This window comes from Sander vitreus, chromosome 19, assembly GCF_031162955.1.
Source record: "Sander vitreus isolate 19-12246 chromosome 19, sanVit1, whole genome shotgun sequence".
NCBI classification, from domain to species: domain Eukaryota; kingdom Metazoa; phylum Chordata; class Actinopteri; order Perciformes; family Percidae; genus Sander; species Sander vitreus.
The window spans coordinates 7,395,195-7,408,095 of NC_135873.1; the positions used below are offsets into that span (position 1 = coordinate 7,395,195).

The 12,901-nt window shown below is 40.4% G+C and overlaps 1 protein-coding gene across 3 annotated transcripts in view; it reads right to left on the minus strand.

Moving 5' to 3' along the window:
- Positions 1 to 12,901, minus strand: part of arap2 (ArfGAP with RhoGAP domain, ankyrin repeat and PH domain 2) — a 127,109-nt gene that overhangs the window by 103,643 nt on the left and 10,565 nt on the right. For all 3 annotated transcript variants that reach the window (XM_078275750.1, XM_078275748.1, XM_078275749.1), the window contains exon 8: positions 3,527 to 3,647. In XM_078275750.1, coding sequence (XP_078131876.1) covers positions 3,527 to 3,647 — 121 coding nt within the window. The remainder of the gene's footprint in view (positions 1 to 3,526; positions 3,648 to 12,901) is intronic.

Sequence of the window (12,901 nt, forward strand, 5' to 3'; positions counted from 1 at the left end):
ACAAGGCGAGTGGGCCTGTTTAAAGATGCATGAGGTGATGAGGGAAAGTTTTCTCCTCCTTCTCTTTTCACCTCTCCATCTCTCCTCCCAACCCTTTCTTCTGACGGCAGCAGCCACCTCAGCGAGAGGCTCTCCACTGATCCCAGGCAGTCAGAGGCCACCTCCAAATCAGACAGCATTCTACCAGCACTTGTCAGGACAGCTGAGTTTGACGTATGACGATCAGCTAACAGACAGCGTGATAAATGACGCTGCTGATGACCCGCGTTTCATAAAATGACAAAAAAGGCTGGCAGATATCGATATGATGATGCACTGAATCGACAGGGTGAGGAGGAAGAACCGCTGGTGCTCGGTGTGGTGAAAATAGATGGAAAAAAAAGTTAAAAAGTGGGAAAGCTGTTGGCTATATTGCTTTTCTAATAAACCGGAGGTGATGCAAAATTGTAGGAAAAGGAGATCCAATGCAAATAGCTGATAATAAAGGACTAATGCCACCAAGCACAAGGTTTTTATACATTTTTTTATACAAATGTACAATGTGTCAATGAGTCCAATGATTTTAGATGCAAACCAAGCTTGTATCAAATACATCCACTGCTGTCTAGAAACTAAATTATTATCTTAAAGCTGTAATTGATTGATGTGTTGGCAACTTGGGTCAGTGAAGAAAAAGCTGTTAAAGACAATAGTGTGTGTTTATCAGCTCAAGTTTTCCTTAAAAATATACTGAAGTATAGACACTAGAGTCAAGAAAATTTTTTCACCTGACTGATGAGGCATTTTGTCCTAAGTCAGTGATGCATTAGGCTCTACTGAAACAGCTTTAGCATTACATTTATTTTTTTTATTATTTTTTTTTTAATACTTTATTTTCAACAGTCACACAACCAACCAGACAAAACAGCAAGCAGAAACAGACAGAAAAAAACAAAAAAATCCATAGAAAAACAAGTACAAGTTTAAAACCTGCTCAGATCAAGGGCCTAGCACAGCAGCAAACACACAAATCAGGCATCAAGGTCCAATCAAGCAACACCAAAAATGGTTTCCACACCTTCAAGAAGCGAGCCTTTGAATTTCCCCCTGCCAAAACGAATCTGTTCCATCCTAGCCATGGAAAGATTTTATTGAGCCACCTCAAAAAACATGGGGACAGTGGAGACTTCCAATTAAGTAATATTAATTGTTTAGCTGCAACCATGCCTGCTCTATTAATTTGCTTCTGATGGGAAGGAGGGGCCTCTGTACTGTCAATGCAATCAATAATAGCCAGATTACAATACGGCTGGATATTTATCTGACATTGTTATATGTCACTCCAGAAATTACTTAATACTGGACAGCGCCATAATAAGTGTGACAGTGATCCCTCTGAGATACCACATCTGTCACACAGGGAGAAAACTGATTAAAAAATCTTAAGTTTGGTTTTGGAGTAATGCAGTCTGTGTAAGACTTTAAATTGAATTGATCTGTATCTAGAGCTAATGGAACTGCTCTGTATAGCGGCCTTCCTCCCACAGTTCATCTGACACCGGAGCACCCAATTCTGCTGCCCAGGCCTCCTTGAGATAACCGGCTTCTACAGTGACAAAACGGGAGATCAAATGCTTTGAGTCAGGCTTTATAGATGAGTAAACTATAAGAAGTGTGATTCTTTGGTTTGTGAATTCTAGGATACACTCCCGTACAAAATGCCTGACTTGAAGGTAGCGATAAAAATGTTGTTGGGGAAGGCGATACTTAGTTTGGAGCTGAAGAAATTAAGCTAATTTATTATCTGTGTAAAGATCACCTATGCAACACAGCCCTCTTCCCCTCCAGTCCAGAAACACTCTATCCATCAGTGCCGGCTTGAACAAGTGAGCATTACAATTATTTCTAACTGAGCACTAAGCAATAAATGACTAGTTGAACTTATCAACAGCACTAAGCAGATGCTCAATATCAATGATGAGTATGTCAAATATTGATAATCCTATTCCTCGCATTTAGGTCTCAATAATCTCAAAGACATGTCAGTTCCACCAAATATTCACACTATACCACACAATGAGTCAAAGGTTCATAACCATGCAAAGCTCAGGTTGTCCAATCTCACTCATCCACATTCATCAAATGACGGACAACATCTGACCCTAGAGACGGACTCTCAGTTTGACCTGAGCTGCCTGATAGACTGCCATCAAGCCGGCAGGAGGTAAGGAGCGGAAGGTGTCTCTTTCCCCTCTCATTAAGGTCGACACAGACAAAGCTTCTGGCTGAAAGACAATACAACTCTTACTCCGTTTCGTCTGACAGAGGGATGAAGAGAGACAGAGGAAGAAGGAACATGACTATTAAAATGTCAGTTCCTGGGAGATTTGAGAATTTGTTAACTTTTTATAGTGTTTCCCTTTAGATTAACTTAATAACATTGATTCAGACAGGGACATGAAGTCATTACTGCCACCAAGATCTCCCTCGGCACCAATGCACCATTTACATAGCATAATATTCATAGAGCATTTACAAGAAACTATGTATTCTGAAAAATACTTTAAAGAAATAGTTTGACATTTTGAGGAATATGCTTATTTGCTTTCTTTCTGAGAGTGAAATTAAATTAGATGAAATGTGTGTTAAGTAAGACAGTGGTGTCAGGACCTCTTTAGCCTAGCTTAGCAAAAAGACTGGAAGCAGGGGGAAACAACTAATCTGCTCTGTCCAAATTTAAAAACAGCCCTACTAATTTAAGCTGTCTTATATATACAATGTGTATTGTTTTTTTAAATGAGTACATGAACCGTGGGGTGCGTTAGCCAGCTAGCTAATTCTTGTCTCATTTGTGGTCTGATAAACAGAGAGAGAGAGAAAGCGCAAGGGGGATGAAACAAACAGAAATGTCTGTTGCACTTTTAAGTAGGTTATCTTTTTGAGCCCTCTTCTTCTGCAGTAGTATAATGGTTTTCCGACTGGAGAATTGGCGCCTTTCGAGATTTTGGAAGTTGTATTTTTTAATTCAGACAAAGCCAGGCAAATTGTTTCATCTTACCTCCAATTGCTATGCTAAGCTAGGATAAACACCCCAACTCTGTACTTACTGTAAGGCACAGACATGGTATTGATCTTCTCATATCACGCTCTGAACGAAGGCAAATTTCCTAAAATGTAGAACTATTTTCTACTTTCTGTACATATGGGTAGCTTGCAAAATGATTTTGAATGATGTAAAACATCCAATCACACTAAAAAAAAAGTCCTTTGAGAGATAAATGGCAGAGTAAAATGCATGAGTAGAGAGAAAAAGGGGGGAAAAAGGTGAGGTAGAAGATTACCACATTTAGAGAGAGTGAGGCAAGAATGAGCGATCAGACAAACAGAAAGGGAGGGGGGGGGAGAAGGAAGGACAGAGAGAAACAAGGCTAGACAGGAAATCAGACAATCAGAGCGACAGAGGCAGACTGAGCAGCTAAACAGAACCAATAGCTGAAAATGGCTGCAAAATGCAGAAGAAAAAAAGTGAAGGATGCACTTGTTGTACCTTCTCTTTCAGCCCGGAATATGAAGGTCCGAAGGGAGGTGACTACCTCAAACTTGTTGTCACCCAGTCCTCGCACCTGTCTGACAGCACTGGCCAGGATCATTCCTTTGGAGTACATCTCCTAAACAGAGAGACACATAAACAAAAGGATAAGAGCTGATAAAAACACATACTAAATAGGTATATAAACACAAGCAGACACACACACACACGCGCTTCATGCATACTCATAATGTTATTGAATTGTTGCTTATTTTATCTGCATCTGTAGACCCACAATTACCATATTCAACCGCATTGTTTGAATCAATAGATGTGTAATTCTGAGTTTTATTACCGTCCACTAGGATTGCATTCAATTTGAAACATGACATGAAACATCCTGCAACTAGAGCCATTACCCATCAATACAGCGTCACATTTATTTGCAGAAATAGCTTCCCTGTTCCCTTTCAAGCAATAACTTTGATAAATGGTACAGAGTTCTTGGACAAGAAGCATTTCAATCAAAAAGCTGCTGCAGCAATACAAACAAGAACCTCATAGTATGTGTTTTCATATGAGTTGCATACGGTTAAGCAAGCCAGGACAGATTTGCATTGATGTTATCGTTGTCATTAACACAAATAACTGAAATTATAGATTTGAAATAGGTGTGATTTCAAATGGAGGAGCAGGAAACTACCAAAAAAAAGTGAATCACATATCATTAAGGAAGCCCAAACACATAACACAGTCGTTTCAGTGTTAGGAGACATCATAAAACAAATCTACAAGCTGAAAACAAACTTCACGAATGTTTAAAAAGAGACAGGCATACTGTGGTGGGGATTTGGGTAAAGCACAGGAAGAGCTTGTTGGGTAAAGTGGGATTGGGCTGTGTGTGTATTGTTTCATTACCCCCATGTTTTTCCCCAGCAGCTCTAGTAGAGGCATCTAAATAAGGAGGATGTTGCACTGGAGGCTTCATGACCCTTTTTGCATTCTCCCTTGACAATGGCAATTAAAGTACTGGGTCATTGTCAATATGAAAAGGAGACAGAAGGGGCATAAAAAAAGAAATCAAACGTCAACATTATCACTTCTAAAGAAGCAAGGAAAGAATGGTACCACCAGCAAATCAGTATTCAAACCATAATGTGGCGAGTATAACAGAGAAATGCCCTTAAAGTAGTAGGAAAAAGCTAAGAACATGTCAGATAATGTAATGTGCTTGCAATAGTGTGAACCAGGGGATAGTACATTACGCTTCTGTAGCGGCGTGAAAATCACTGGGTTATAAAAAAGGAAAAGAAAGGGGTCGTTGCAGACATTGCATTATTCATGTCGATAATGTCATTATCATTGCAAAGTATGAAAAAAAAACAGAACTCTGTCGCTCTTCAACGAGCTTGACCTGAATTTTGATTCTCTGTAGTCCTGAGCACAATGTAACGGCTTGTGGGGATTGCCATGCCCAATACTGTACATTTGCGCTACTGTACTGCCGCCATCATTTCCTGCAAAGACACAGTGCGAGGTAAGCAAAGGAAGGATGAATTGAGGAAGAAAAGGAAGTGAACTTCTGACTCCCTCTCGCCATTCTTAATTAAGCCAGTGACCTTGCCAGCCACAAAAGCCTATTTCTAGAGACCATACAGCCAAAAATATACCAGCCGGCACAGTCAGTTAGGGAGAGAGCGATGGATGGATGGAGGGAGCGTGAAAAAAAAAAAAAAAAAGGACAAATTAGGTTTGTGTGAAAGGCCAAGGAGAGGACTGAGAGAAAGAAAAAGAGCGTTAAGAGATACAATAAAGAAGGGATAAAAACGGAAGAAGAGGCAACAGTGGAATTCCATAATCAAGGAGAGAAAGAGATGCAGCTGGAGGAGAAGAGAGAGGAAAGAGCGACATCATGTCGAAATGAAGATGCCTAAGAGGGTCAGGGAGAGGTCCTTCTCCTATTAAAACAGGATGTTAACAATGGCAAGAAGTGGCTCAACCTAATTACTGACAGCCAGCCTTGTGCGTTTCTCCCCCGGGGAGTTTCACACCAATATCTCCCCCCCTTTCACTCTCTAAATTTAGACAGAAGTTAAAGGAAGGTGAAGAAAGGAGAAAGTAAGAGTGAGTGTGAATGTGTGTGTGTGTGTGTGTGTGTGTGTGTGTGTGTGTGTGTGTGTGTGTGTGTGTGTGTGTGCTGCTTGTGAGATGTAGCTCGGGCTACCCGGGGGGTGGCTGTGTGCTGATAATTATACCCCAGTATGGGTTAACAGTAATTAATTGTTTTAATTCTACTTTTGGGGTCATGAAGGAGAGTTGTTTAATTGCGAGTTGTGCATCTGTAAATACTCAGCCGAGTCAGCGGAGAGACGATGAAAAGAAGTGGTCAGTGTTAAAGCCTTTGATTCAGACACAACGCCATGCATTGCAGGTGCCACACACACACACACACATCACTATCTTTGTGGGGACCCGTCATTGACATAATGCATTCCCTAGCCCCTTACCCTAACCATCACAACTAAATGCCTAACCTTAACCCTGCAATGAGCGCTAACTATCTCGCTTTCTCCAATAACACACACACCTGACTCACCTCCCTCTGCCAAAGATCTCCTCCATACTCATTTCCCCTCACTCTGAAGTCCCTCCCACTCTCAACTCCCTCACTCCCATTTCCCTTTATTCTGGCCCTTCTCATATCACTACCCTCCCAACATTTGTCAACCAATGTCATTTTGCAGGGCGCTGTAACTTCTTTTTCTTTTGTGGAAGTGCCTATCCTGCGTGGATAACTATGTCTACTTTCTTTTCAAAAACAACCTGGTAAACTTCAGGAAACAATTAAGGCAGAGCAATGGAGCTAAAGCCTACAATAATGGAGGCAGCGTGTGGAGAAAGCAGGGAGGAGGGTAAAGAGGGTGGTAAGAGTTTTCTATCAGCATGAAGTTAAGGTTCTGGCATCTGCAAAGCAATGCAATTTCAATGGAGGCATGAGGACACCAACTGGTTGGAGCAGAAAACTGCACCTTTGGGAAATTGCCTGTGGTTAACAATGCATCCTTGCTGTTTCACCAAGTGGGATGTCTTAAGGATTTTAAAGATGCTGCTTCCAGGCAGAGCTGTTGTGTCCAAGTAAGTCCGAATCAAGTCTTTATTAAGAAAGTCAGCAAGACTTTCAGGTCTCTTAAGGACCGTTAAAATGTGACATAACATTGTCATTTGAAACGTGTCAACAGGTTTGTTTTTAACCTATCTGACATAAAATAATTTAATTCTAATACTTCAATATTGAAGGTATGTGTCATGCAAAGGCAGTCTGGTACTTTCATATTCATGTTTTATTATTCCAGGATTTTATGGAGTTCAAAAACTGAGAATTTTGGTATCAAGTTTTGCATGTCACGCTAGTTAACATTATATTCGACAGCAGCTAACGTTAGCCTACCGCTAGCTAGTAGCTGGATTAAACATGATTAAAATGCTGACAGCTAACGCTAAACGGTGTAAAGTTTGACTGTGTTTTACTGTAGAGGATTCAACAACGGGATGTAACAATCTGCAGCTGCCGTCGGAAAAACAACGCAGACGGTGCGTTCAATGAAACTGGTAAACTACAGCCTCGTGGTGCATTTGAAGTTATTGTAAATGTCCTTTACCATCTGGTGGTTGTTTTTGTCGTTCAACAGCAATTTACTAGTGAAATAAGTTATTGTTATACATTATTATTAAATCATTTAATTTTGACCATATGGCCTTAGCAATAAACAAGCCGTTCTTTAATGTCACCAACTGTTGTTTAGTACCCTTTTTTTTTTTCGTTTTCTTTTTTTACTTTCTTAAAAAGTATCGGTTCAGGCACCGTTAATTATGTATGCGATTAATTTTGATTAATCACAGAGTTTGTAATTAATTAGATTACATGTTTTAATCGATTGACAGCCCTACTAATAATGTTGATATGGTGAACGTGTTAACAAAAACAGTTGCTTATTTATACGCATACACGGCGCAACATTAGCATTTATTTTCAAGTCATGTTAGCATATTCCAAAATGTAGAGTACAGTGGGTTTTTTAGAGGGGTTTTTTGTTTCTGAAAACAGCTGCTGCTGAGGGTGAAACACACAGCTGATGATAGCAGTGAGAGTTATTAAATTAAAACTGTTAAGTTGTGGGCCAGAAAACCAAAACAATGAGCTGAAAGATTCTATAAAGCTCTATAGCTGAGGGGAACTGCAGAGTCAGGTAATAATTCTCTGTGGCTTCACCACATTAAGTGCCCCCTTTCACTTTAAGTCCAGTGCAGACCAAAGATTTGTGGCAAGACAAAACCATTTTAGAAAAATGTCAGTGGCTGGTTTTAGAACATATGGGACGTCATATGTTTCAACTGCCAATCAACTCAAAGCAAAGTCAGCTGGTCAAGTCAGTTACAAACTGCAGAAACTGGTAGAAATGGCAGAGTTTTGGACAGAGGCTCAAGGAGCGCCCGCAAGCACCAGAGAACAGCGGTCGAGCGAGTTAGAGAGTGAATATGGAGAGGGAGCAGTGTTAGAACAAAGCAGTGAATCAGAGAAATAAAATGTTGTTTTCGCTGTTTCACTACCAGAAATGCAACTGTAGCACGTATCTCACTATCACTGTCCACATTCAGTACATAGTCGTTTCTATGGAGATGAGACACCGTCATGTCTAGTTGCATTGGTGTAAACAAGCAGGTTTCAGAACGTTGCAGTCTGGCAAATTGCAAGTAGTTGCAAGTTTCAACTTGTCTCGTCACGAATCTTTGGTGTGAACTGGGCTTTACACATTTAAACCTTTATTATTATAAAAATATTGATGAGTGCTGCTTTAAAAATGTTAAATTACTACTTTGTTAGGGATCAAATTCAAGGTGGTAAATTAACCTGATGGGTTGCACTGATGTGAATTCAAATTATATCTATTCTTAAATATCCCTCCGTGATTAGGAACGCTTGGATATCAAAATATGACCCCTTACCCGCACCAATACATTTCTGGAAGAAACTTGATACTTTAATTCGGCAGTATATTTGTAATAATAAACACCCTAGGCTAAAATACTCCACCCTGCAACGTACCACGAACACGGGAGGCTTTGCCTTCCCCAACCTTAAAATGCATCACAAGAAATAGAGGACAGTGAATAGGCAAGGTGTGATTTCTGTTTGTTTGTTTTGTTTTCCTCGAGACCGCAGAGGGTGAGGGGTGGGAGAGGGTTTGGGTTCTTGTTCAATTTGTGTTTATTGGTTCTGTGCACCATCTGCTATTACCTGTCACACGTTGTGTAATTTATTTTGTTTGTCTGAAGGTGCCAATAAAAAAAAAAGTTGATCAAAAACAGATAGATAGATAGATAGATAGATAGATAGATAGATAGATAGATAGATAGATATGCCATGCATAGCAAAATAAACACCTGGAAATGAATAAAATCATGCTCCAATACTTGGATCGAGTACTGATTGCTACTAAATATGTCACATGTTTTTGGCACAGAAGAAAATGAAAATACAGTACCTGCAGCAAAGGCATCTTGGGAAAACACAGGAGAGAGTAAGCAGAGGAGCTTTCAGGCTTGGAAAGAGAGAGTTTTGCAGTGTCAGACAGACAGACAATCAGGCAGACTGATACACTCGAGACTGATCCCCGATCCTAAAACCTCATCTCCCCTTTGGCCTCCTATCCACCCCCCTCCCCCATCCTCTCATCCCTTCATCCCTCCCAGCCAGTCTCCTCACTTCCTCCCCTCACTACCCTGAAGCCAGGCTTTGGACAGTTTTCGCAAACACACACACACACACACACACACACACACACATACATGACACCACATCGGGCCCCCGAAGACTACATCTCAGACCCAAAGTGTTCTCCCAAGTCAATCCCGGTGTTGACGAAATCAGGCGAAAGGGGTGATTGATGAGAGAGACTGGATACAACCATGCAGAGAGGGAGAAGTGAGACTGAGGATCTCGCTACTCTCCCACGCCACCTCCACTACCCCGATGATGACATCACCGCGGCCAGAGACCTTTAAGCTGCGACTGTGATTAAGTGTGATTAGTTCTGTCTGGGGCTGACAGATCCCAGAGGATTTTAAACTACAAGAGAGTTTTTGGGGTGTTGAAAGTTTTTAGAAAGAGAACAAGCATGGGAATGTTTCAGTGTGGAGGCATTTTTATTTTTGTGTATGGGTAGTAAAGATTGGACGATGATAAACTGATGAATCCATGCTGATATCAGTCTTGATGTCAGCTCAGAGCCCAATCTAAAGTCTAGTGCAGACTGCACACATTGTGCCACACTTTGTGTGCACAAGACACATTTTTAGGATTTGAAACAAAAGGCCTAGAGTCCAAACAGATTATATGTAGCTATGTAAAGATAGCTAACGTTAGGTACCATGAGCTACTGGTCATACCAGGCCAAGTTGGTTGTAGTGGCAAAAACCCTGTGTGTATTGAACGGTACAAGGTTGTGTTTTATTGCTAATGAATTTAACTTTTTATTTGTAAGGGAAGGTACTTAGTCGCACTTTAAATGTGTCCAATACTTTAGTTTATGACCAAACATCTGCAAAACTGACATTCTTATCATCCTCAACTGTATGTAACTGTTAGTAATGCTAACATGCTAAACTTAATAGGCAACATGGCACACACGTCTCACTGTGGATATGCTACAGTAGCACTGTGACATTAGCATTTAGCTCTAATGTGACAGCCTTAGATTTAGATGTATAGATGATAGCAGCTTGAGTAATAATAATAACAATAATAATAATAATAATAGCTACTGATCAAGCTAGTTAGAGTCAGTCAAGTAGTTTAGTTTGACTTTATTTAAAAAATGTTAATCTTGATATATGTTAATTCAATATGTGATGACATCATACATATGATAATTTAGGCATGACACTATTTAGCGACTTTTTGTGCAGGCTTTAGCTACTTTCCATTGAAAATAGTTGGTAAAAACTGATTTAAGTTGGAGCACCTAGGAGACGGAAGATAAATCGTATGCAATCCATTTCGAACTCTCCAAATGGAGTAATCCTATAATCAATAGACCTGGTCTGAGATCAGTTGTGTAGGTTTTGTACCTACATACGTACACATAACAATATGGGATAAAAAATAACTTGTAATGTGAGCAGTACAGCGCTTGAAACTCATTTCAATTTCTGACATAAAGTGGTGCTGAGAAACTTCCTGTCTGTCCATGCAATCTTCGTCTACCCCCGCGCTCACTCTGTGGAGGTGGCACTGGGTAGCAAACAGGGCGGTACTTAGCCTCAGCTGGCCACAAAAATCAGGGATGACAGAGAGATTGTACTTGACATCTGCTCTCTCACGAAACATGGTGAAGCCCTCTGCTTTCTCAGAGGGGTGAGTCACAATGGCAGGATGACTTTAAGAAATCGTAACAACAATCTCTGTTCCCCTTCTTACACACAGTCAAACTTTCATCTTTCCAAAAAACTGTTGTGCCTACACCGACAGTGACGAAGTGTATAAAGTGCTGACTCGCTGGCCTCCCTGCCGATTCCCACTCTGCCGGCAACAGAGCGTGTCCTGATAAATAAAGCAACAAATTCGATGGAAAGAGAAAATGAGGGGAAAGAGAGAAAGGCAGAGGGAGCGAGAGATCATGGAGGGCTATAATTAGTAAGTGATTAACGAGCAAGCATCAGACAGGTCCCACATCATTGATTGTGATGTTGTGCAACGCTGCTGCAGTGAAAACGAGCTGGTCCTGGGACGGGGCGCTGAGGTCACACACACACACACACACACACACACACACACACACACACACACACACACGTTTGTTCTTAGTGCAAGACACATCCAACAGTCATTAGCAAGAACATGAAGGTAAAGCACATTATGTCAGATAGGTTATGGCCGCTTGAGAACACAGAATTAATGCATTGAAGCCTTTTTTGAAGGATAATACCAGGGTTTATGAAGGTTTTAGGTCCTCAAATATAAATAATGTATACTAAAAAGTAGGGCTGTCAGCATTAACGCGTTAATCGCGATGCGGTCCCACACACAGCCTGTATGACACGGAGAAAGCAGCCACAGTGGAACTGCTGCAAACGCTGTCTCATTAACCGGTGATCACTGGACGTCAGTGAGTACTCAAAATGATTTAGGAGTTACTAAACACTATATTGACTCTGGTAAGGACAGGGATTTTTAATTTTTTTAGTTAGGTACTTGGAGGAATTGTGCAATAATGACAGATTCACACATTTTTCTTTTGTTTACACAGTAAATAAATAATTATAAATCTTAAAATCAAGTTCATAAAGTAACTTTCTTCGCATTCATTTGATTCCCAATCAAGATACACTGGTAAGAATTGCTTTCGATTGTTAATATGTACTTAAAAACTGTTCTGAAATGCAAAATGACAGAATTTTAATCATGTGATAAAATATGCGATTAATCCCGTAAAACTATAGAAAAATTAAAAAGAATTAATCGTTTGACAGCGCTAATTAATAAATAAAGCTAATGGAGGCTACAGACAAACATACACCATTCTAACACAGTGTTCAAATATGTTACTTGTGATGTAAAGTGTAGTGGTTTGTAGCAAATGGATCAGAACAAGCTAAATTACTAATTCAAAAGAAAGAATAATAAAAAAAAACATCAACATCACGGTAGCACGGTAGTTCCAAGGGACACACATGGTCACATACAACGATATTGTCCTCATTTACAGTTGAAGCCAAAAACAATTTGTAAATGTTGGCGTATGCAAAAACATTTCCAGACTAAATGGGTAGATACAGCTGCAATGATTAATCAATTACTTGTCAACAATTAAATTAATTGCCAACTATTTTGATAATCGATTAACCAGTTCAAATTATGTGATTCAAACTTCTTAAATGTAAATATGTTCTAGTTTCTACACTCCTCTATGACAGTAAATTGAATATCTTTGAGATCAGACAGAAGGAGAATGAAGAGAGGTACAGGGAGAGAGAAATGCTGAGGGTGGCAAAAAGAGAGGAGAGTCTCTCCCTCCACCTTCCTCTCCTTTCTTTCTCGGGGAACTGGTCAAGTGCCAACATCAATGTACTCTACTGTATGGCTGGACGGGCACGGAGAGTGCTGGCCTGTCATGCATGGTGTAATGTCGCTCTGTCCTTGCCCCCATTCTTTACCCTGCCAAGCTAATGATAATGATGATGATGATGATAAGGAGGAGAAGGGAAGGGAACACTCAGATCTTGGCTCAGCTGCTCATGGTATAGATTTCTGTAACGGGGGAATGACTTCGGTAGTGTGCAGGTAGAGAATGTGGGTGTGTCAGCAGGAGAGGGGAAGGGAAGTGTGAACACGTG